Here is a 25,009-nt window from a genome sequence, read left to right on the forward strand (position 1 = left end):
TTCACCTTATGAATTCAAAATGAGGTTCTTTTCACTTTGGTTCCTGAATTGGTGTTTATTGAAGCAAAAAAAGTATTATTCATTTTCTAACAAGCATGTGAATGATTTTGAATGTTTGTGTCAGTCACAGTAAGTAAATTTATGCATATGCACGTGGTAAATGACAATGCAGTTAAAAGTGTGCAATTAATTAAACCTGCAATTGTTATACTGTACTACCAAATTTTGAGCAATAGCAACTTGCATTTATATAGTCCCTTTAATGTTGGAAAATATCCCAAGACAATTCCAGAAGTGTAATCAGAAAGTGAGATTGAGTCAAAGCAGGATATTGGTTGGGAGTGGACAATACATGGGCTTAGAAAAGAAATTCCAGACCATATAGTCTAGATGGCTGCAAGCATAGCACAAATGAAATGGTGAAAGGAGTGGGAGAGATGTCTGATGCAAAGGGTTCTCAAAGGATTGCAAGGCTGTAGTAGATTACAGAAAGAGAAAGGGTCATGCCCATGAAAGCATTTCAACAAGAGAATGAGAATTTTAAATTTGAGGTGTTCATGGACCAGATGCCAATGTAGGTCAATGAGCATAGACGTGATGCATGAGCAGTACTTGGTGTGGGCTTGAAACTTATAGCAACATTTCAGATAAGCTTAAGTTTATGGGGGTAGGAGGCTAGTGACCCAGGAGAGCATTTGAATAGTCAAGTCCGGAGGTTCAAAAGCATAGATTAGGGTTTCCGCAGCAGGCAGATTGAGACAGTACAGGGACAGACAATGCCACAGAGGTGAAAGTAGGCTGTGTAATGGATGTTGAGATGCTGGAAATCTGAAATAAAAACAAATGCTGAAACACCCAACAGGTCAGGCAGTATCTATAGCAAGGGGACCGGAAACATTAACCCTACCTGCTCTCTGCAAATGCTGCTTGACCAACTTGTGTTTCCAGCATTTTCTACACCAATATTCACACGAAAGCCTTTTATATATAGAAGGCCAGATTTCATTTGACATACAGTTTATTCGAAAAAAGGTCTTGGACCTCAGCAAATTTAAGAGGCATAATGACATATTATTCCTACTGAGCACCAGCAATCTTAATTTACAAGATGTTCTCATCATACCCTGCAAATCTCTCTCATTTCCAGTGAATCACATTGGAAAAATGTAATATTTTTCTAAAACAAGAATGTTCATTCTTCCAGTGACCTAACTTTGACAATAATCTGCATTGGATTCAAAATGCCATCTTTAATTCTCCCAAAGTTCACTGTTACTGGATGATATCAAAGATAGATATCAAAGACACAGCTGAGCTACTGTAAAAATATTTACTATATTTACATTTCCAATATTCTAACTTTTAAATTGCTTGACGTTTCCCAACCATGTATATTTAGATTAATCACTTAACTCGTTATAAATAATACACAAAACTGCCACCAACTCGCTTTGAGTGTGCAATGTCCTTCCCGTTCCCATTGTGTTCAGTGATCTTAGTTGGAAGTAGATGTGCGAACATTAAAAGAGAGGTCAAGATCAGGCTTGCCTTTGATCTCCCTCAACCAGCAATCAACTACACTACCAATTCCCACTGTTAAGGGTCATGCAGGAATAGCCTTCAGTGTGGAGGATATAGCATCTGTGGAATGGCATCCCAGAGGACAATCATTGCCTTCTGTAGAGAACAAAATAGACAAAAGGAAAAAAAATCATGTCTTTCTTGTAAATTCTCGCTCTCCAAAGCATTGATTTTCATAGAAAATAGTTTCACGGGTGCCCACCATCTTTCAGTGTTTCACTTGAATGGCCATTACTCATCAGAGTATCAAATCAATCACTCATATTTAGGGTTAGCATCTGTGGTTGGGCATGTGCCTGGAGGTTGTGTCATATCACAATTGACCAGATGATGGTTCGTCAGTAAATCTGTAGTTGTGTGCACAGAATCCATACCCTGGAAATTGCATGTGTGGCCCAAGGACCTATAGTCCTGAACTGGATGAAATAATCATTTGATTTCAATCAGTACATCTGAGATGTTTTCCGATAAGATTATTGAACCACTGATTTTTAAAAAAAGTGATATTTTATGCTTGTATATTTAGTGTTAATCATTTATACTGAAAGTCAACATTAGAATTAAAGTTAGAACAGCGTTTGAAAAAGGCAAGTCTCAAAAATTATTTCCACAATAATATTTTAAATTGTGGTTCTGACTTTTATTGAAGTAATAGTGCAACCTGCTAATCATATAGATACATTAGGCTATGCCCATAAACCATCTGAAATTCCTCTTAATTGGATTAAGTGTGTTATGGAAAAAAGTCCTTTGACATGTTGATTTACTTTGAGCAATTCTGAAATGGATCATCTCAAATGATCAACTTGCTGTGAAATATTCCTATGTGCTATTTTTCTCCATGCAGTGCAGACCAGCAAATGCAATTTACTTCCCTTACCTGTTCTTTCTTAGTCTGCTGCACACACCAGGAGCAGAAGCAACCTGCAAAGCTCGAGTACCCACCTGCCGCCGTGGTCAGAGTCGGGAATTCCCTTTGACTGGGCAGCACAAGCGATCCCATAAGCGCGAGCCAGGCGCCTTCGCTTTGAAAAGGCCAACGGTGACTCGCTCCTTCATTTCAAATAAAGGGCAGAGCAGGACCTCACGGAATATGCAGAGACACCACAAGCAGGGACAAAGTAGTCTGGAAAAGAAAGTCCAAATCCCAAAGTTCGAACTCTACTTCCCTATGATTTTTCTCCTGGATTATTTGCAGCAGTTTCCTGGAAATAATTCGCAATTGCTGGAGACTCTCAGCCAATTCTGGAAGGTTGGGAGCCTTATTTATACTACAGCCAAGCCAATCTAGCCCAGCACCTGCATATACACACACTTCCGGCATGGATATTGTTGGATAGCAATTAACAGTGGGATCCACTGTCAAATCCAACACCAATCACAGCTAAAATTGGCTAACCCAAGAGATTGAGGACTTATTCTAATCCCTACAGCAAAACTACTCATTAGATCAAGTTTGTTATCTCAAAATCCTATTTTACCTATGCTCGTAATGTTAAAATGAAAATACAGAATAAAAAAGCAATACAACACTGTCCTTCAAATATCAATGCACAGCAAAATTTGATTTATATAGATATTTGTTCTCAGGTGTGGAGCATACAGGATTTTGATCTAGTGATGAAGGAATAGCATTATGGTTCCATGTAGAGATGCCATGTGGAGGTGACAGTATTTTTATGACAAAGCTGCTTTTATCATTCCTGAATGGTGCCGCTCACAGAGCAAGGAGCTGTTGTTGAAATAACACCAGCAAATTACTGTACTGCATATTGTTGATAGCACATACTGCAGCCACAATGGGTCGCTGATGTAGGGGACAGATATTGATTATAGTGGCAAAGGCACCAAACAAGTTGTCTGCTTTTAAATAATGTTGTTGAGTTTGAGTGCTATGGCTGCCTCCATATAAGCAGCTGGTGAACATTTCATCATACTCCTGAATTCAGCCCCATAAATGGTCATTTGCCTTTGGGAGATCAGGAAGCAAACAACCTAGCCTGTAACATCTAGCTTCAGTCTTGCATTGCATGGCTGCTTCCATTAAGTTTCTGGCCAATGGTGGTCCTCAGGATGTTATTGGTGGGGGACTCAGCAATTACAGTACTGTTAAAAAGTCAGGATAATGAGTTTGGGCCTTCTATTTGCAGAGATGCTCACAGACTGGCACTTATGCAGTGCAAATGCTACATGCCACACGTTAGCTCAAGCCTGGCTTTGTCCAGGTCCTGCTAGTTGATCTCTTGTATCATAGATCTGGGCGTGCAGGCCAGGTCCAGCAACCAGGGCCACCTTCTTGTGCATCAGGTCAAGTTCCAGCTACTGGTTGGTTCTCACTGTCTCAGCTATGGCATTATCGTCTATGCCATACTCAGTTAAAAGCTGTTTGGTGTTGAGGGCAGTTGCCCTCATTTCTCCTCAGGAATACTACTTATGTCCACATCTGAATCTAGATTAAGATGATATTCAGAGCTTAGTGGCTCTAGCAGAACTCAAACTGAGCATGTGGGAGCAGATTATTGGTTTTGCCTGACAGCACTGTTGATGACTTCTTCCATCATTTTACTGATGATTGGGAGGAGGCAGATAAGACAATAATTACAACAGTTTATATAGATATAGTGCTTTTAATATAATAAAACATCCCAAGGTATTTACAGCAGAGTTATGGAACAAAACGTGACACCAAGCCACATAAAGGAGATATTAAAGCAAGTTTTAAGGTGTGTTTCAAGAGAAGGAAAGAGAGGCCGAGATGTTTAGACAGGGAATTAAAGAGCTTAGAGCCTCAGCAGCTGAAGATACAACCCAACAATGGCAGAGTGATTATAATCAGGTATGCTCAAGGAGGCAGGAATTGGAGAAGTGCAGCTATCTCAGAGGGTTTTAAGGCTAGAGATGATTACAAAAATAGGGATGGGCATGGTTATAGGGGGATTTGAAAACAAGGATGAAAATTTTAAAATCGAGATGTTGCTTAACCAGGAGCCAATGTAGAACAGCAAGCACAGGAGTGATGGTGAACAAGACCTGGTGCAAGTTAAGACATGGGCCAGGATTTTTAGGACGGCAGAGTCTCCTTTACTGTTATCCGAACAATCGGCGGCAAACACATGCCCGCCGATACTGCCTGTCCCACAGCCATTTAACGCTCCAAAGAACGCTAATTGGCTGGAGGAAGGACTTCAGCCGCTCATTCAGGAGGAAGCCCTGCCTCAGAGAGCTTCCAGCTAATCTGATTGGCCAACAGCTCTCTACCCCAGAAGTGCCAGAAGCTGCAGTGGGCAGAACTGAGACTACAAGCAGTTCCCAGAGTCTAAGTCCCAGGGGTACAGGACCAGGTGAGTGTGGGGATCTCAGGGCAGGGTGTGGAGTGAGGTCCAGGGGTGTGGGGGTGTTGGAGGAGAGGCTGGGGGGTGGGAGTGTGTGGGAAGCACCTGCAGACTTTTTAGAGGGGTGCCCAATGTTAAAGACTGATGCTGGGGCTTCCCCACTGCCCCTGAATGCCTCCTGCCAGCCTGCAAATTGTGGCTGGGCAGGAAACAGCGCTTAAATGGTCAATAATTGGCCATTTAAAGGCCTCAATTGGGGAAAGGGCAGATGGGTTGGCTGGCCTAGGTCTTGCCTGTCCTAAGTAAAACTGCGGAGAGGCCGGGGCAGGCAGCAGTCCAGTGGGGAGGCCATCTGAGAAATTTTACCGCCACCCGCACCTACAAACTCACCAGCGAGGAAGTGCTAAATTCTGCCAATGGCATCAGTTTTGGATGAACAAACTTAGGAGGATAAAATGTGGAAAGCTGGCCAGGAGTGCATTAGAATGTTCAAGTCTAGAGGTAACAAAGGCATGAGAAGGAGTTTCAGCAGCAGATGAGGCAAGGGTGGAGTCAGGCAAGCTAAAATTAGGAGATATTAGTGATGCTGTGGTAATGTGGTCAGAAGCTCATTTCAGGGTTAAATATGACACTATTAGTCTCAGACCAGGAAGAGGGATGAAGTCTGTGGCTAGGGATTGGAGTTGGTGTTGGTGGTGGGAAGCAAATCAAGAGTTTCAATCTTTCCAATATTTAAAATTGAGGGAAATTTCTGCTCATTCCATGTTGACAGTCTTGACATGCAGTCTGACAAGTTAGGGGTAGTGGCAATGTCATAAGAAGTGATGGCGAGATATTGCTGGTGTCCTCAGTGTATATGTGGAAACTGATGCTATATTTTCAGATGATGTTGCTACAGGGCAACATGTAGATGAAAAATGGGGGTGGGGAGGAAAGAGGGTGCCAAGGATAGATCCTTGGAGGACACTAGAGGTAATTGCAGAAGCAGGAAGAGAAGTGCTTCAGTTGATTCTCTGGTTACCACTGGATAGATAAGAATAGGAACAGGAAAGTGCAGTCCCACCCAGCTGAACTGTGGTGGAGAGGCATTGGTGAAGAGTAACATGGTCAACTACATCAAAGGTTGCAGACAGGTTGAGAAGGATAGTCTATCATTGTCACAGTCAGACAAGACATCATGCGACTTTAAGAGCCGTTTCACTGCTGCGGTAGGGCAGAATCCTAAGTAAAGGGATTCAAACATTGTTCTGGGAAAGATGAACATATTCGGGAAGCGACATCATGTCCAAGTACTTAAGAAAGGGAGGTTGGAGACAGTTTGTGAAAATGGAGGGGTCAAAAGCTGGCATTTTGAGGGTGGGAGGTGGTGGGAAGGAGGGATGAAGGTGATGGCATCAGAAATGAAAGGGAGGGCCAGTATCTGTGGTTAGAGAACCAGTAGCAATATCAATTAATATGGGGAATTAGGTGGTCAGGAGTTAAGTGGTAATGGGGTCAAGGGGCCAGAAGGTGGGTCTTATGGACATGATGAGCTCAGATTGCACTTGTTTTGCTTCTTGGTCAAAAGGACATAACTGAGATATTTCTACATTGTCAGGTAGATGCCAGGTGTTATAACTGTACTGTAATATCGTAACTAGGCAACCGGCTAGTTCAGTTGCACAAGTTGTCAGTGCTCCAACTCGGATGGATCTACAATTTTTGATGTGTCCAACGTACTGAGCTGAAATGTGGAGTGATGCAAATTGGTTTGCAGGGTGGAGGGAGGGACATGGTGGGAAAGAGTGTATATCTTTCCAATTTTACACCTAACTGCTGCACCTGACCCAATTCTAGACAGTACTTAAAACTGAAAGTTTCCTACTCCCAGTACCAATATGATTCATCTTGATCCTTAAATAGTTACAATCTCATCTTTCACACTCACCAATATAGAGCATTAAACATCCAGGAATAAATCAGCCAAACCAATAAGTGTGCATGAATGTGAGCACATGCAGACAGAGCCAGGGAAGAAGCAATAAACTTGCATTTATATTATATCTTACAGGAGTCTCCCAAGACACTTTATAACTAACTCCACTTTAATGAATGACAAAATTATCAGCAAATGTTGAGCCAATTTAGGTAAAAAATTCCCACATACAGCAACTGAGATGACTAGTTTTTTTTTGTAGGAAAAAACATAAGCTAGGATGCCAGAACTGTTACTATATAACATTGCTATAAAATCTTTTGCAATCTGAATTAGAGACAGTGACTTATTTTAACAGATCAACACTTGAGCTTCATTTCAGTGCAGTATTAAGTTATGCAGAACCCATAATGGGCCTTAAACCAGCAACCTTCTGAAAAAGAAGTGTGCCTGTTATTAATTCCTTGTAGGCAACCCCTCAGCCATTTGAGCGTTGTCAACTCAGTTTATGACAGTTCAGAACATTCTATACCCATAGCCCCTTTAATGATTCAACATTAACCAGGAAATACACCTATAATCCATTAGCAAATTTCATTAGATAGCACAGTCTGAGCTGCGCCGAATGCACTGATTTATCACTTTACCCAAATTCTCTTATATACATCAGAGCTGTTGGTGTATTGAGCATCGCCAATTCTAACACTACACTGCTTTTTTAGATTTGTATACTCAAGGTTTGGATTGGTTTTAAGCTTGAGTGCAGAACTTTAGCATATAGTCTGATTGAACTTCAGTGCCATACTGAGGAAATTCTGCATTGTCAGAGGTATTATCTCTTGGATACATTATAAATGTACCCCATCTGCAGATTGGGTGGACGTAAAAATCCCATGTCTCTCAGAGGAGGAGCAGGACAACTCATCACCATAAACAAATTAACGGACCATTTATCTGTTTATAGGGCCTTGCTAAATGTAAATTAGCTGCCTTAACTGATATATTGGGGACCGTAAAAATAATTCATTGGAATATGAAGTAAAGTGCTTTCACATCATCAGATTGCCCCAGAAGTACTATATAAATGCAAATGGTTTCTTTAATTTATTAATGGAATATGAAATAAATATTCAAAAATAAACCAAGTTGCTCTCAGCTGAGATTTTGAGGCACAGAATCCATTTTTTTCAGGTCAGTCTTTGCCCCAGTTCCTCTTCTCCCTCCTGAACTGTGATTCTCCAGTCACTGCCTGCTATCCAGCATCTCACCAAGACCTTTCATCTTTAGAGCGCCAACAAGAATTTATTGGCTGAAAATTGCCATTTGTGCTTTGGATTTGCTTTCTTTTGATCTATTCTCAAATGCACAAGTATTAACTTGCCGAACATCTTAGTGCTGAAGTGATTTAATTGCCAGTTATAACAAGTAAAATACTATGCTAACTTTACAGAACTGTTGCCTCCAATAGCCCAATTTCAACAGCAGCATTGAAAGAAAGGAGGTTGTGCAGACACAACTTTAAGATACCACGTAAGCAGCAGAGTTTATGCAGCACTGTTTAATACTGCTACCAGTTGCAGCTCCGACTGGCCACCAACCACACTGGTTTCGGACAAGCAATGTACCTAGCCCAACTGTTTCCACATTGCTTGCTTTAAATAATCAAAAGTCACTACTGCAACTTTCAAACAACTTGTTTTGTGTTACGAAAGATACTTTGCTATGTAAACTTTCCAATTCTGCGTGAAGCATGCTGCACTTGATAAACTGATCAGAAAATAAGGCAAAACCTTGCAGAATAAGCAGGCTTTATGCCTTGTCCTTACAGTAAATAAAATACAGATTTCCATTATTATTCACTACATAAAGTATAAGAACCATTTCTTGCAAAAAAAAACTTTAGTGCTCTGCATTTAGTAATGTTATTTTACATTAATAGGTTTGAATTACCAAAGACTAATTAAAAATCATGGAAATAAAATCCTTCCATTGTGTATACATTTCAGATTGGAGAAAATGTATACAATGCCAGTCAATGCTTAGTTAAGATTTTGAAGATTAAAAGTTACCTACTTGATTCGTCTGGCTTGTTAAATAAGATTCAAAATCATCATCATTCACTGTGTCTTTTTGATGCATCGAACCGTTCTGAACTGTAATTAAAAACATTCCATTAGAAAATGCTTTTTAAACAATACAATCACCTTTGAAAATCTAACTTAAAGTTCATTTTATATCGGACAGTGTAACAGGATACACCACCAGAGTCAATAGTGAAAAGGACAGGTGGCTCATGAAATGTCAATGAATTTATAAACAAGCAGTTTCAAAACGTACTGCATGAACATTAAATATATATATATATATATACACACTCTGAATTATGTAGTCTGTAAGCTGCAGACTGTCTTTTAAAAAAAGTTGCAATATTCAAAAGGTGATTTCAGATGATTTAGCAGGACTATAACATGGATTCAAAGAATACCTAGGATAATTACATGCAACAATCTTATCAATGATTACCTATCATATCAAAGCAGAAGATGGAATCTTGAATGATTAATAATCCAACATTTAAACTATCACCCCTTCAAAAATGGCAAACAGGAAGCCTATCCTGAAAAACAACACTAAATTGGAGTTTTACAATGGCATAAGCATTGTACTATGTGATGCACAATATATTATTCTGCTGGTTAAGATTCGCAAGGTTAAGGCCAAAACATGTCTAACTACACAAGTAAACACAGCCTGAGGTCGTATTTTAATTATTTGTTCAGCGAACAGCGTGGACCAGAATGTGCGACTCTGAAAAAGTTAGCATTTTAAGCTTATTTGCAACATACAAACTGCAGTATGTTTATCAGTATAAAAATCCTGTCTTTTATAAAATGTGGTAGTCAATGTATTATTCTGCTACAGTCATGGTGTGTCACTTTTGGGATAACAAAATCTAATTGTTAAATAAACACAAATGCGTGTCTCAAAGTGGGTAAGAACATGGCAGATGAAATACAATGTGGCAAACTGTGAAGTTATCCACTTATGTCGGAAGAATTAAAAATATTTTTGAATGGTGAGAGAACTGAGGAAATGATTCAGAGGAACCTGGGTATCCTTGTATATGAATCACAAAGTTAACATGCAGATACAGTAAACAATTAGGAAGGCAAATTGTATGTTAGCTTTTGTTACAAAGGTAATTTAAGAGTAAAAGAAGTGCTATGACAATTATACAGGGCACTGGTGAGGCCACACTTAGAGTTCCGTGTATAGTTTTGGTCTCTTTGCTTGCCATAAAAATAGTGCAATGAAGGGTCATTAGACTGATGGAAGAGGAGGGGATTGTCCTATGAGGAGAGTTTGAGTAGACAAGGTCTACAGTGCCTGGAGTTTAGAAGATTGAGAAGTGATGTCCTTGAAATACAAAATTCTTGAGGCCGGTGTGGTGGTGGTGGTGGTGGTGGTGGTGGTGGTGGTGGGGGGGGCCGGAGGGGAGGAAGGAAGGAAGGACGGGAGGCTGGCAGGGTGGAATCTGAGAAAATGATTCCCTTGGTTGGGGAATATAGACCACAGGATCACAGTCTCAGAATAAGAGGTCAGTCATTTAGCACTGAGATGAGGAGAAATTTCTTCACTTAAAGAATTGTGAACCTTAGTAATTATCTACCTGAGAGAGAGTTACTGATGCTCAATTGTTGAATATATTCAAGACAGAGATCGATAAATGTTTTGGTAATATGGGAATTGAGGGATGAGGATAGAGCAAGAAGATAGAGTTGAGATAGAAAATTTTGATGAATGGCGGTGTCAGTCTGAAGGGCCAAATGGCCGACTTCCAGCTGTTGTTTAGACAGGTAATTTTGCAAATTGCAAAAATGGTGATCAATTTCAACTACAGGTCATAAGTTCCCAGCATTAATTAGCATTTTTTATAATTGTTTATTCATCCATAAATGTGATGGATCCATATACTGTTACATTGTTTATATTAAAAATTAGAGTCCCCCATTGCAATGCTAATTGAAAGTCAAATGATTTGCTAAAAGGACAGGAATATTATAAAAGACAAGTCATTATTTAACTATAGGTGTGCTTACAAAGGCTATGTAAGTAATCATTGGGTGAGTTCATACACTGGTCAATTTAGAGCCAGATACAATCTGCACTTTACATTACCGTGGTTGTTCTTTTCTTACTTCATGTGGCACAGAAATTTGCACTGGAGAGTATGACACTTAAAGATGACAGACAGGAAGTGTCTGCATATGTTGAGTTTTACATTCCTAACAATCTTGCTTACGGTAAATCAAAAAAATATACTTTATAAAGATAAAAGCATATTGCATTATCATTCCAGTAATGTGTAAATGCTTATCTAGGAGGATCCAAAATGGAATCACAATTTAAAAATGGATTGGTTCAGAGATCAATTAAGGAGCTACTAATGATAGTAAAGTTCATGAAGATGTCAATTAAGAAGCTGCAGCCATTTGGGTTTCAGAGAGTTGCTTTATTTCTACATATTTCTCTTTGAAGTAGCACACAAATTTTTGAGTGAAGGGCTCAAAGTATTATAGCCAGGAGACGTGAACTAGAACAGTGTTATCCAATACATTAGCCACTAGCCATTTGTTCCTCATTGCATTTCTCATTTATCAGTAATTTAAAAAAAACAGCAAAAGATTCCATTTCAAGGCATACAATCTCAATATTTATATGTTTGCATGGCATATACATGTACTTCAACATTTTTTTGGATTTGTTGGTAAATGATAAAACAAAAACTGTGCACAAATGTTTTGTTTGATTATTGAGTACTTGCTTGGTTACTTGAATGGCAGAAGTATGTTAAGTAAACAGGTACATGTGAAGTACGCTCAAACAATGCAGATCAAAAGTATCTAAGGTGCATTCTACTAAAATTAGTGCATGTGGTTAAAACATACCTGTACCCAGTCAGCAATTTCACACTGGCCAACACTGCACAAGACATACTATTTCCATATTATACTTATAGGCAGACAGTTGATATCCATTTTGCTAGACAAAGGATTAGTTCTGTTTTTGATCAGTTGTGTAAATATCAACTATCAATGCAGTTAAGGTCTCAGAGGAGGGACAATTAATGCAATTACAATTTTAATAAGAAATTTGCAGTTGATGACTAGGCAATCCAATGTTCAGTTTTTGGCAATTAAGAATGCAGAGCTCAACTGTTTTCTCAGAAGACTATTATTTTCCTTTCTGCAACACATATCTTCCACCAGAAAACAAGATTGCCTGAGCTGCAGATCTTGCTTCCGCTATATCAGACAAAATAGCCATATGGTGAGTCAAACGACGTCACCTCCCCTCCACTCCAGCAGTCAAACATGTTACTTCCACATGGAGTTCATAAGGTGGTAAATTTAAGAACCTTTAAAACTGGCATTTAAAGCTTTCAGGCCTTTTCTACAGCTGGAAATCAGACTGTTAAATTTTCATCCAATTATCAACAGATCAACCACTTGAGATCCCATCATCAGTAAAGAATACACATTACAATTAGCCAGGTTCAGCCTATACGCACAAACAGGAAATGAAGTCAGAGTTTGGTACATTTTTATACGCATAACTTGTTTTATTGCACAAAGTGGGCACACAGTCAGAGCACTGGGTTTATGCTATTGTACAAAGTGGGCATACAGTCAGAGCACTGGATTTATGCTATTGCATAAAGTAGGCACATAGTCAGAGCATTGGATTTATGCTACTGCACCAAGTGGGCACACAGTCAAAGCGCTGGATTTATGCTATTGCACAAAGTGGGCAGAGTCATAATAAGCAATGGATTTATGCTATTGCACAAAGTGGGCACACAGTTAAAGCACTGGATTTAAGCTATTGCACAAAGTGGTCACATAGTTAAAGCTCTGGATTTATGTTATTGCACAACATGGGCACAGTGAGGGCAATGGATTTTCCTACAGATATTACAAACATTTTACAATTCTAAAATAATTCCATTGCAGACTCATTCTCAGTTGCAAGCAGAATGGCTCAGATTTTTCTGTCAAAGTGAGGCTAATGGTGCTCATGGTTATTTATGCACAAATGGCACAGCAACTTTAGATGAAGGCAGATGCGCAATTAGACTTAATTATCCAAAAGCCAATGTATGACTTGTGCCAGGCCATTTTGCAAAAATGCATCTTGCCATCTGTCTCACCATTAAATGATGCAAAATGTTGAACTTGCACATTATATACAAACTAAGCTTGCCACATGAATTCACAATAAGTGTAAAATCTTATTTCTTCAGGTTTTAATTGTTGCTAGAGACTTGAAAATGTAAAATGTAATTTATTTAATTTTTCCTGTCTGTTGTGTTGCCTTTCCCTCAATCCAACTTTTATTTTTTCTATTTCTCTTTCTGTAACTGATTTGCCAAATAATTCACTCATTCCAATTTAATGGCTGAGAACAATCAATTTCACAAAACTTCAATCTGATTGGTTATAGGGATATAGTTGCTTGTCCTGTTTATTCAGGTGCCATTTCCCTTGCTGTGCCATTCTCAGAAAGTGGCCACGCAAAAAATTAAAAACTTACACATGCAAGAACAAGGCTAAGGGCAGATGCCATTGAATGCCCTGTCACAATAAATTATGGTCAATGTCAAGGAATGTCAGTGATCAAGGGAAATAATAACTACTATTGTAAATTTCATACAGCCTAACATAGTGTAATCAAGAATTGAAGCTCGGTCAGCATTTTTAAGACTTGAAACCATTTTGTTAGTCTTCAGGTTGTCAGTATTTCAATCAAATGATTTATAAATTGAATACCTAAAATTTCATTATTCTATGTGCTTGCATATAAACACAAAAGGTTTGGCCATACTTTTTAACCTGGTTTGGTGCCTCAAAGATATAATACTGTAAAAGTATCCAAATTTATCAAGCAGTTCAAATGAAAATTTGTTCAAATCGATAAATTTTGTATGTTTAAATCAAATAAACATTATACTGCTTTCAGAAACAATCATCAAGGCCTCAGGCTTCTCTTATTTGCGCATTATGCCAAATCAATATTAAAAGAGGAATCAATAGTTATATGTATTTTACAATTTCACTCAGGCTTTGAAACAAGGAAAAACAAAACTTAAAAATAATTAGAAGTAAAGACTTAAGTGCAAACAAATGAAATTATAGTAAAGCATCATGAACTTCAGCCTGAATGGCTTTGTTACTAGGTTCATATATATTTTTAAAAATCAAGATAAGTGAAAACTTGGTTAAGTAAAACGTGGAAGCTCATTTGCTCTGTAGGGCAAATTGTCCCAAAATTTAGAAATCATATCCTGCAGTATGAATACTAAAGTGTCCTTAAGTTTGACAGAAGTATCGAAAACATTAAAAAGTTTTCAAAGTTTGATTTAATGAGTTCAGAAATAAAAGGTTTTGATGTTAGGAGAATCAAGTTAAGCGCGCTCTAGCAAAGCAAACAAAAAGATACAAAAAAGTCAAAGCACTCAGTCTGTATGAAATCAAACAGATTGAGTAACAGACCAACTCACCTTTACTTCCCTGGCCTTTCGGTCTCTGATGTAGTATCGTGTTTAATAGAAAGCAAAAATACAAAAGAAAAGGAAACAAAAAACACACAAAAAGAAGAAAACACCCGTCAGTACCTTATGGAAATTCGGAATTAAATATTAACAAGTTTTTTTAAAATACACCTTGTTATAACATTGCAAACGACAGGAAATGTCAGAGCGAAGTCATGGCCTGCGAGGCGGTGGCCGGACTCAGCACTCGCTCTCCAGCTGCCAGTCAGTCTATTACCTGATCCACGCTGGTAGCAGACATTCTTCATTAAAGAGCAGCAACGGCGGCGGCGGCAGGGGCTCGGCCTCCGGCTCGGCCGACTCCTGTTTAAACCGCACTCCCGGCAGCGGCCTAAGCAATGCCGGTAAATCCCAGGAAGAGGAGGAGGATGGCGCCGCTGTTTGTCTGTCGGCAGCTTTCCAGTGGCCTGTGTATTTGCTGAGGCGGCAGCGGGTGTACGTGTCTGTAAAGGTGCGATAATTATCTCTCTCATACACAATGGCGGAGAGCTCCAGCACTCACTTCCGTTCGCAGCCTCTGACCTTCCGGCACCTGACGTCATTGCGTGAAGGACAACTGAAGAAAAGAGGAAGAAATTGGAAGAGAGAGGCGATGCCAGGTGCAATATAGTCCTCCAGGCCAGAGGGCGCCAGCACCTGGAGGACATGTCCAACTCCAAAAATTACAAAGCGTTGGTCTACTGAGTCCCAAACACTGCCATCTACTGGAAAACAAACGCTGTAACACGAAGACTGAATGATTATCGCTGCAACACACCGCATTTGTGCATGCGCAACCTGATGGCGGTGTGGGTACCGGAGTTAGGCATTAGGAAAAGAAGCAGAGTTAATACTTAAGTCAATGACGTTGCATCAGAGCTAGAAAAAAATAGAGGTGTAATAGATTTGAAATGAATACCAAGGTAAAGATAAGGGAAAATAACTGAAGGAAAGGTCTATGTTATGGGGATGGCACATGAGATTAAATGACAAAAAAGGATGCGCCCTAAAGGCAAAAAGATGGTAATTGGACAAGAAACAGCAGGTGGGTCCAGAGGAGGTGTGGATGGGACTGGGAGAATCATTACCAACTGCTGCTCACAGAAAAATAATGGGGGCAGTGGTTATGATCTGAAATTGCTGAATTAAGTGTTACATTGGGAAGTTTGTAAAGTGCCTAATTTTAAAAACTAATGTGCTGTTCTCAAGCTTACTTTGAGATTGAGAGCAGCACATTTGTTCAATGTGAGAACCATTTTAGCCAGGTAAATGAGAATGCTGGTGGATGGATTTGACCCAGGGATGAGTTTCCAACCTCATATTGGTGCCATCTTCAAGATCCTTTATTTCCACTTCCGTAACATTGCCCAACTATGCCCCTGTCTCAGCTGATCTGCTGCTGAAACTCATTAATGCCTTTGTTACCTCTAGACTTGACTATTCCAACTTGCTCCTGGCTGGTTTCCCAAAGTTTATCCTGCATAAACTTGAGGTCAACCAAATCTCTGCTGCCTGTCCTATTCTACTATCATGCCTGTGCTCTCTGATCTCATTTGGTTCTCAAGTATAGTCTTGATTTCAACATTTTCATCCTTGTTTTCAAATCCATCCATGGCCTTGGCCCTCCCTCTCTCTGCAATCTCCTCCAACCCCACAACCCTCTGAGATATCTGCATTCTTCTAATTCTGGCCTCTTGTGCATCCCCAATTTTAATGAAGGCTGTGCTTTCATTTGCTTAGGCCCCAAAATCTGGAATATGTTCTTTACATCTCTCTACCTCCTTTAAAACACTCCTTAAAACCTACCTCTTTGAGCAAGCTTTTGATCACATGACCAAATATCTCCTTTGTGGCTCAGTGCCAATAGTTTGTTTTATAAAATTCCTGTACAGTGCCTTGGAACATTTCAGTCCATTAAAGGTGCTATATAAAGATAAGTTGTCGTTGAAAATGATTGGGCTGCCTTTCAGGAAGAAGCAGAGAGCTTTCAGGTCATCCAGGCAGCAGATGAAGGTGTAGAGGGATTGGCCATCCGTAAAGAAAAGGAGACAGTTATGGCCAGGAAACTGGAAACCTTTAAAATGGCAGAGGGCAATCTTAGCAGTCCAAAATGACAATCTTCAGCCAGAAGTGCCAAGTGGATGATCTACCTCGGCCAGCTTCTGAAGTCTCCAGCATCACAGATACCTGTCTTCAGCCAATTCTATTCACTCCACATGATATCAAGAAATGGCTGAAGAAATTGGATACTGCAAAAGCTGTGGGTCCTGACTACATTCTGGCAATAGTACTGAAGACTTACGCTCCAGAACTAGCTGCGCCTCTAGCCAAGCTGTTCCAGTGCAGCTACAATACTGTCATCTACCAGGCAACATGGAAAATTGCCCAGCTATGTCCTGGGCAATTGTAATTGTAGGGGAAACATTTTATCAACATCTACTAACAGATATGTTAAAAGCTGGATCAAAATCCTGGAACCCCTCCCTGACAGCACTGTGGGTGTACCTATACCACATGGACTGCAGCGTTTCAAGACGGCAGCTCACCACCACCTTCTCAAGGGGAATTAGGGATGGGCAATAAAAATGTTGGCCAAGCCAGTAATGCCCACATCCTGCAAAAGAATTTAAAAATGGACATCAGAAGAGTTGCTGATATGTGTGAGGAGAGACTGGACAAGGGGAGGAAAAAATAAAATAAAGATAGAAAGAAATCAGTTCCACAGGAAAAGTTGAGATTGAAATGACAGGTCTACTAAGGCATCTGTTGTGCATCTTGGAAAGGAGGTAGATGTGTGCTGTTTGAGGATGAGGGACTATGAGATTGGGGTCTATGGAGGGAAGAGCTCCAAAGAAGATGAGATCAGTGACAGGCTGGAAAATGATGGCTTGTTGCTCGATGGCCTGGGGGGAGGCAGGAGGAAGTGTCAGATTTGATGTTCAGCCTCCACAACACAGGGGCTGCTTCACCAAACAACAACAGCACCAACCTTCACAGGAGGTTTAATGGCAATGTTAGGATTGGACCTGAGAGAATGGAGGGTTGCAAATTCAAAGGGAGGTAGGTTAGAGGAAGACATGCTCTTGACCTCTGTTCAGCAGCAATGACTCACTTTAACTCAAAGCTATCCTGATTCTCGGTGCCATTTCATCGCTCAGCTCATCTGATGCTTCAACACAAATCATTTTCTCTTCCTTTCATGTGTTAAGAATCGCAAGCTTCAATACACCAGGATAGCAATGCCATTCTAGAGTCATCCCTACCTTCACTTTCCCCTGATCCCATTCCTCCATTCAATCTCACACTTTGCCATGTTTTCACTATCCCTTCTCTGACCCTGAAAAGCAGTCCTTAACAAAGGCCTCAACTTCATTCTGTTACACTCCCACATCATTGAACCACACCTTTTGCAGACAGGCCAAACAGCTGGGCCTTGTCAGCATAAATATGGAAGCTGACACCCTGCTTCTGATTATGTTTTTTAAAATTTGTTCCTGGGATGTGGGCATCACTGGTTAATTGCCCTTGTTCAGAGGGCATTTAAGAGTCAGCCACATTGCTGTGGGTCTGGAGTCTCATGTGGGCCAGACCAGGTAAGGACAGCAGATTTTCTTCCTAAAGGTGTGGAATTAGTGAACCAGATGGGTTTTTATGACAATAGTTTTGTGGTCAAACTTTCAGTCCAGATTTTTATTGAATTCAAATTTCACCATCCACCTTGGTGGGAATTTGAACCATGGTCTCTCAGAATTATCCTGGGTCTCTAGAATACTAATCTAGTGACAATACTGCTATGCCACAACCTCCATTGCCATGGGGTTAGATACAAAGTTGGAAGCAGGTGGGACCAAGCGCAGACTCCAAAAAGAAAATGTTCACCTGTTATCCTAAATTCATCCATATTATTTTTCACTTAATTTAATACTTGCTGAATTAAAACTACTGGATCATTATGTTTTGTAAGAAGATGATTTCAAATTAACAGTAAAATATATAACAGCCTTTTTCCTCGAGGTAAAGAACAATTTACATTGAAAGAATGGATATCTTGTGCTGCTTTTTTTAGGCAGTAACAATTTTATGATCTTATGTACAACTTACCTGAATATAATGTGCCTGATACAGAATTTCGAGTCATTGGCTGAGCACATGAAATTGCTGACAAAGGGTAACAAAAGAAACATTCCCATAGAGAATGGAGAAGCAATAGTGTGGGAAGTGTGTGGGCAAAGCTTCCCTCCAGGGACAAAAGAGGCATGCTTTTACCTTTGGACAAATATGATAAGGAAAGCCATAGGGCGGAATTTTCTGAGCCCGCTGGCAACGAGCATGATAGGTGGTGTGCGCTGAAAATATGGCGCAACCTGCTTCATGAGGGCATGAAGGCATATTGCACTCGTCCGCTCAGTCCACCGACAGCAGGCCGAATTTCCCACCATCGGTCGGCAGGGAGCTAATGCATGATGCCACCACCAAACACATCTTCCCTTCACCCCCCCCTATCGGCATTCCGTAGGGATCGCTCCCTCCGGGACACCCTGGTCCACTCCTCCATCACCCCCTACTCCTCAACCCCTACCTATGGCACCACCACATGCCCACGCAAAAGATGCAACACCTGCCCCTTCACTTCCTCTCTCCTCACCGTCCAAGGGCCCAAACACTCCTTTCAAGTGAAGCAGCATTTCACTTGCATTTCCCCCAACTTAGTCTACTGCATTTGTTGCTCCCAATGTGGTCTCCTCTACATTGGAGAGACCAAACGTAAACTGGGCGACCGCTTTGCAGAACACCTGCGGTCTGTCCGCAAGAATGACCCAAACCTCCCTGTCGCTTGCCATTTTAACACTCCACCCTGCTCTCTTGCCCACATGTCTGTCCTTGGCTTGCTGCATTGTTCCAGTGAAGCCCAACGCAAACTGGAGGAACAACACCTCATCTTCCGACTAGGCACTTTACAGCCTTCCGGACTGAATATTGAATTCAACAACTTTAGGTCGTGAGCTCCCTCCCCCATCCCCACCCCCTTTCTGTTTCGCCCTTCCTTTTTTTTCCAATAAATTATATAGATTTTTCTTTTCCCACCTATTTCCATTATTTTTAAATATCTTAAAATCTTTTATGCTCTCTCCAACCCCACTAGAGCTATATCTTGAGTGCCCTACCATCCATTCTTAATTAGCACATTCGTTTAGATAATATCACCAACTTTAACACCTTTGTGTTCTTTTGTTCTATTGTTGTTGACATCTTTTGATGATCTGCTTCTATCACTGCTTGTTTGTCCCTACAACCACACCAACCCCCTCCATTTCTCTCTCTCTCTCTCTCTGCCCCCCCCCCACACACCTTAAACCAGCTTATATTTCAACTCTTTCTTGGACTCGAACTCAAGTTCTGTTGAAGGGTCATGAGGACTCGAAACGTCAACTCTTTTCTTCTCCGCCGATGCTGCCAGACCTGCTGAGTTTTTCCAGGTAATTCTGTTTTTGTTTTGGATTTCCAGCATCCGCAGTTTTTTTGTTTTTAGCTAATTGTAATACGTTAGCATATAATTAAAAGGCCATCCCGCCAGGCTCTTGAATCCCACCGTATCGTCCGTTCATGTCAACGGGAAAGCCGACATGTTTCACAACAGCACGCAGGCCACGTGCACTTGTCGACCTTCACTTTGGGGGAACTGAGGTGAGTGAGCAGCAGCGTTCTCCACAGCTCACCTGTTGTTTACAGGCCTCAGGGATGGCGGGGGGGGGGGCTGCGGGGCAACTGATGCCTGGCCCCAAAGGCGACTGCTGAGGGGTGGGGAATGGTGTTGGGGGCAAGTGCTGGCCAGCCTCGGAGGTCACTGCTGAGGGGTGGAGGGGGTCAAGTGTTCCCCTGGCGCTGCATCCTGCGCACAGGCAATTGAGGTGGGGGGCAGGGTAAGCAAAGGGAGCGGCCACGCATTAGGGACACCTGTAGAAACTGACCATGCCTCTGCAACTAAGACAGATCACATGCAGCCACAGTGATGTGGTTGGGGTCAGGCTCCTAGCCTGCCAGCCCATTCAAGCAACATGGGGAACACCAAAGCACCACCAAGCACTCCATAGCTTACCCCCCCACCCCTCCCCCTGCCCCCGCCCCTTCCCTCCCACCCCCAGCACAGACTTTGGGTAGAATTTATGTCCACCACCACTTTATTGGACTGTGGAGCAGCTAGACTGCACATGTTGTACAGTCTCCTCACCAACACTGGCCATGTAGACGTCACTGCTGGAGGTGCTCACAGCCCCTTGCAATCTCAGCATCCTGGCTTGGACCCGTGTTCCCCATGTTGCAGGTTGACAGCGCAGCCATGCAGCACATTCATCTCTGGCCATCCAAGGGGTGACCAGCACTCTCCGAGAAGCATTAAGGGGTGGTCATACAGGGCCAGGAGAGGTGCTAAGTACAGCCATGATAACCACGTCTCTCTCTCTCTCTTTCGTGCTGCAGGAGGACGATGTCAGGATCATGGATCCTGGTGACCGGGCTGTATGCCTGATGGCCTACAGAGACCATAGAAGACGAAGGAGAGAGTGACTGAGGCACCTGGCCGCGCAAAGGCAGAAGCAGCAACCTCATGAAGAAGGGGCAGCAGGGGCTCCCACACATGCTGCCCAGGAGTGACAGCGAGCCATGGCTGGTTGGCGCCTAGGAACACCCAGGGTCTAAAGATGCTGCCAGCCATTCCTGCAGATGACTGAGAACCAGTATCGCTGAAGACTGCACATGTCTAGGGACCTGGTGGATCACATCTGCCACTTACTGCAGGACTTGGCGCCAAGGGGACATGGAGGGCATCCACTGCCAGTGGCTGTTAAAGTGACCGCAGCACTGAATTTCTATGCACTCATGTGGCGCTGAGGTCTCCATCACTATACTCGGTGGACTTCATCAACCACAAGGGCTTCCACTCACTGAACGTGCAGCTGGTGTGTGACCACCAGAAATGAATCCTGCAGGTCTGCGCATGGTTTCCAGAGAGCAAGTGTGAAGCCTACATCCTGAGTTACTCGCAGATCCCTCCAGGTTCCACAGAGGCTGCAGGGTCGGCTTCTTGGGGACAAGGGCTACCCACAGAGGCCACGGCTAATGACACCCATGTGGCGGCCTCAGACTGCAGCAGTGTGACAGCATAATGAGGCTCATGCAGCAGCTCATAACCTGGTAGGGCAGACCATTGGGATGTGGTCCTGGGTCTGGCACCTGGACTGGTCTGGTGGAGCCCTGCAATACAGTCCATAGAGGGTATCACGCTTCGTCGCCCTTTACCACCTGGCTTTGCAACGGGAAGAAGAGCTGGCTGAGGAGGAGATGGAGAAGCTGCATGTCTCCTCTGATGAGGTGGATGGCGACAGGGATGAGGGTGAGGGAGTCATCAGTGGTGATGAGGACAGGGATGAGGCTCTCGCATTGGCTAGATAAGGCCCTCATAGCTGCCAGATTTGTGGAGGATGATGACAACATGCAGTGAGATGTACCTGTCGATCCTCACATCGCAGTTGTGAATGTTTGACTCCAGTTCGTCTATGGCAGAGCCAAAACCCTTGGTGAGAATTCTCCTGTCATGGAGATGCAGTGGAGGCCCTAATAGTCACTCAATTACAGGAGGATGATGACAACATGCAGTGAGGACACTCTATAGATCTTCACATAGGCCCTGAGAATGTCTGACTCCTGTCGCGCTGAGGACAGCTCGCTTGCACTCCATGATCAGGGCCATCTCAGAGATGCAGCCATGAAACTTTAGACGCATCTGATGCTGTGTCTGCCTTCAGTACCTCAGCACTTCAGAAGCTGGTGCACAATATCACTGGTCACAGCTGCTGGTGTAATGGAGGCCAGCCCCACCTTAAAGGTGCTGAGAGCACACAGAGGGAATGAGGGAACTCTGTGACACCGACCCACTACATTCTGGCAGCAATGACCAGCATTGCCGAGATGCAGGTATCAGTAATGTTTCCAGGGAGTGTGAGGCTGGACCATCACTGTGGTCTGAAAGCCGCACAGAGCACAGGGAAGAGACCCTGGACTGAGACACCTGCCTTTTATCTTGTACAGAAAGGTTTCCCATCTGAGTGACATACACACTGCTCATCAGAACAAGAAGCCACAGGCAGGGAGACATTCTTAGGAGTTTATTGACAATAGTGAACAGTATGTACAAGTGATTCACACCTGTGCCCAGGCTATGCTTCCTGATTGGTCTCAGCTGCAACATGTTACTGCCTGAGCTGTGTGGCTGTTGCTGTGGTTAAGCTTGTGCTTGGTGTTGGCTGTGATTGTTCCTGTTGCTGTGGGATTTCCTGTGGCTGTTCCTGCTAGGGCCTGGAGCCTGCAAGGCCTGAGGTCTGAGGAATTGGAGGAGAGAGAGGGAGGGAGGAGGTCCTGACCAGGGCCATGGGAGTAAAGAGCTCCATTCACCCTGAGATGACTGTAGAAACAGGCACGAAGGCTTTGGCTGGAGTTGTCAGCCTCTCAGCCATTGGCCCAGCCTCACACATGCACGGGAAGGCAGTGTTCTCCCTGAGGTCCGAGCGGGTGGTATGCCTGGCCCTGGCCAAGGGGCTCACTGTAGGCAGGACCGATCTGGTGGTGGATCTTCCTGAGGCTACTGTGGAGAAGCTTGTCTTATCCAATGTCCTGCACTTCATTCCTGGTGAGCTCCTCCTACCCCACCTTCACCAACTGGAGGGTGAGTCAGGTCCGGGGTGCTGCAGATCCCGCTCAGCCTCAAGGAGCCCAGTTTCCACCGTATGTACTCCTTCTGGTGCCAGGTATTTGTTCGCCTGGCCCTGAAGGAGTGCACGGAGGGGCGGTTTAATGTCATCTTTGAATGAGCTGCCTACCGCGTCTCCTGGTTGGTGGACTGTGTGCTGTGCCATGCCTGCAAGAAGGTGGGGCACATCCGGAAGAACTGCCCCACCTCTAAGGCCACCAATGTCACTCAGGCAGCCCCGGCTGGCACCACCGCTCTTCACTCCACCACTGCTTCATGCGAGGAGTTGCCGCCAGCAGCCACCACCTTCATAGCTGCCGGCAAGGTGGGGAGAGAAACCCCGCGCTGGAAGAAGGCGTGATGGAAGACCCGCCATGCGGAGGCAGCCGCCCCAAAACCCCCCGGACTCCACAAACCCACCCTGATCTCCAAACCTTTGAAGACACCGGCTCGGGGCAACAAAAATCATCAGCCCCGGCATCGTGGATCCGCAATCCCCCGGGCTATGTGCACCTCAGTGCCATGCGCTGGGCCCAGTGTCATCCCCACGCAGGTTCCTGGGTCCAACAACAATGGGGCGTGAGACCCCGAGCCGGTGGTCCTGTTAAAGAGGGTGGACCTGCCCAAACCTCAGAGCATGGAGCGTCCGGGGGGGCTGCACGAGACGACGGGGACCTCGCAGATGGAGGTCTCTCCAGCCCCCAGCCTACCCCAGAAGAAAGGCCGCCCATCGGAGGGAAAGGGCCTGCAATCTAATGGTGAGTCAGAAAGAGGCATCCGTACCATTAGAACCCTTTTGAGAAAATACAAAGACTTCCCAACGGTGCTTTTAACATTTAGATCCACCCCGCTGCAATGTGGATTAGCCCCATCAGACTTCCTGATGGGCAGAAAACTTCCCACTCAACTCGCAATGCTGCCAAAGAAATTCATCCCAGGGCTAGTAGTCAAGAACTACCAGAAGGTCCAGGATTGAGAACAGTCCTACAGAAAGAGACAGGTTTCCACCTACAATAGAAGGTACCGCATTAGAAATCTGCCTCAGTTACACAAAGGTGACAAGGTTTGGATCAGGGATCTTGAAAGAGAGGGTGTCATTGACTGGAGGTATGATAAACAACCAAGATCATACCTGAAGGCACGATCAGGCAGAACAGAAGTCACCTCCTCATCTGTCGAGGCAAACGTTCTGCTATACCTTTAAGCAAATTAGATGGAGACAACCAAATTCTGAAAACACAGAATATTATGGTTTCAACTTCAAGCCAACAACGCTTGCCCAAAGCACTGAGCCTACCACTCCTCTAAATCCAACCAGAACAAGATCTGGAGAATTGTCAAGCCTCCAGACCATCTCAATTCATAAAGTCAGAGACTTGTTTAGAGGGGAGGGAAAAGTGCTAGCACGTAAAAAAAGATTATACTGTAAATATGTTGGGTAAAAACCTGGGGGGAGGTGTAGCATAATTGTAATGTGGGACTGGAAAACAGTACTGCCCACTGTGTGATGCAAAGGGCCACATGACAAGGGACCAGGGTCAGTCTAAGAGTATGCAGAGACCTGTGTAGAAGTATGCATGGTGTTAGCTCAAAGTCTGGGGTATACCTTGTATATGTGTATATAATTATGCATTGCTAATAAACAGCTAATGATCAACCTTACAAGCCTCAGAACCTCTTAGTGAGACCTACTGAACAAACCCTTACAACAGAATGAAGGATTGTAAATGTTACAACCCTGTTTAAAAAGTAAAAGTAATAAATGCAACAATTGCAGGCCAGTCAGTCAAATGCCAGTAGTAGGGGAACATTTAAAAACAATAATACTGGACAAAATTAATTATTTT

General features: G+C 43.0%; 1 protein-coding gene across 4 annotated transcripts in view; it reads right to left on the reverse strand.

Moving 5' to 3' along the window:
• The window catches only part of LOC121279136 (YTH domain-containing family protein 3-like), a 40,547-nt gene extending 25,586 nt beyond the window's left edge, over positions 1 to 14,961 (reverse strand). For 2 of the 4 annotated variants that reach the window (XM_041190098.1, XM_041190099.1), the window contains exons 1-2: positions 14,658 to 14,961; positions 8,902 to 8,981 (exon numbers count right to left, since the gene is read on the reverse strand). In XM_041190098.1, the coding sequence (XP_041046032.1) occupies positions 8,902 to 8,981; positions 14,658 to 14,913 (336 nt within the window). In that variant the 5' untranslated portion in view covers positions 14,914 to 14,961. Of the gene's footprint in view, positions 1 to 2,526; positions 2,708 to 8,901; positions 8,982 to 14,389; positions 14,415 to 14,657 lie in introns of all 4 variants that reach the window. The other 2 variants (XM_041190101.1, XM_041190100.1) reach the window with 2 other exon arrangements.
• Between the last annotated feature and the right edge of the window lie 10,048 nt (positions 14,962 to 25,009).

This window comes from Carcharodon carcharias, chromosome 6, assembly GCF_017639515.1.
Source record: "Carcharodon carcharias isolate sCarCar2 chromosome 6, sCarCar2.pri, whole genome shotgun sequence".
In the NCBI taxonomy this organism is placed as follows: Eukaryota; Metazoa; Chordata; class Chondrichthyes; order Lamniformes; family Lamnidae; genus Carcharodon; species Carcharodon carcharias.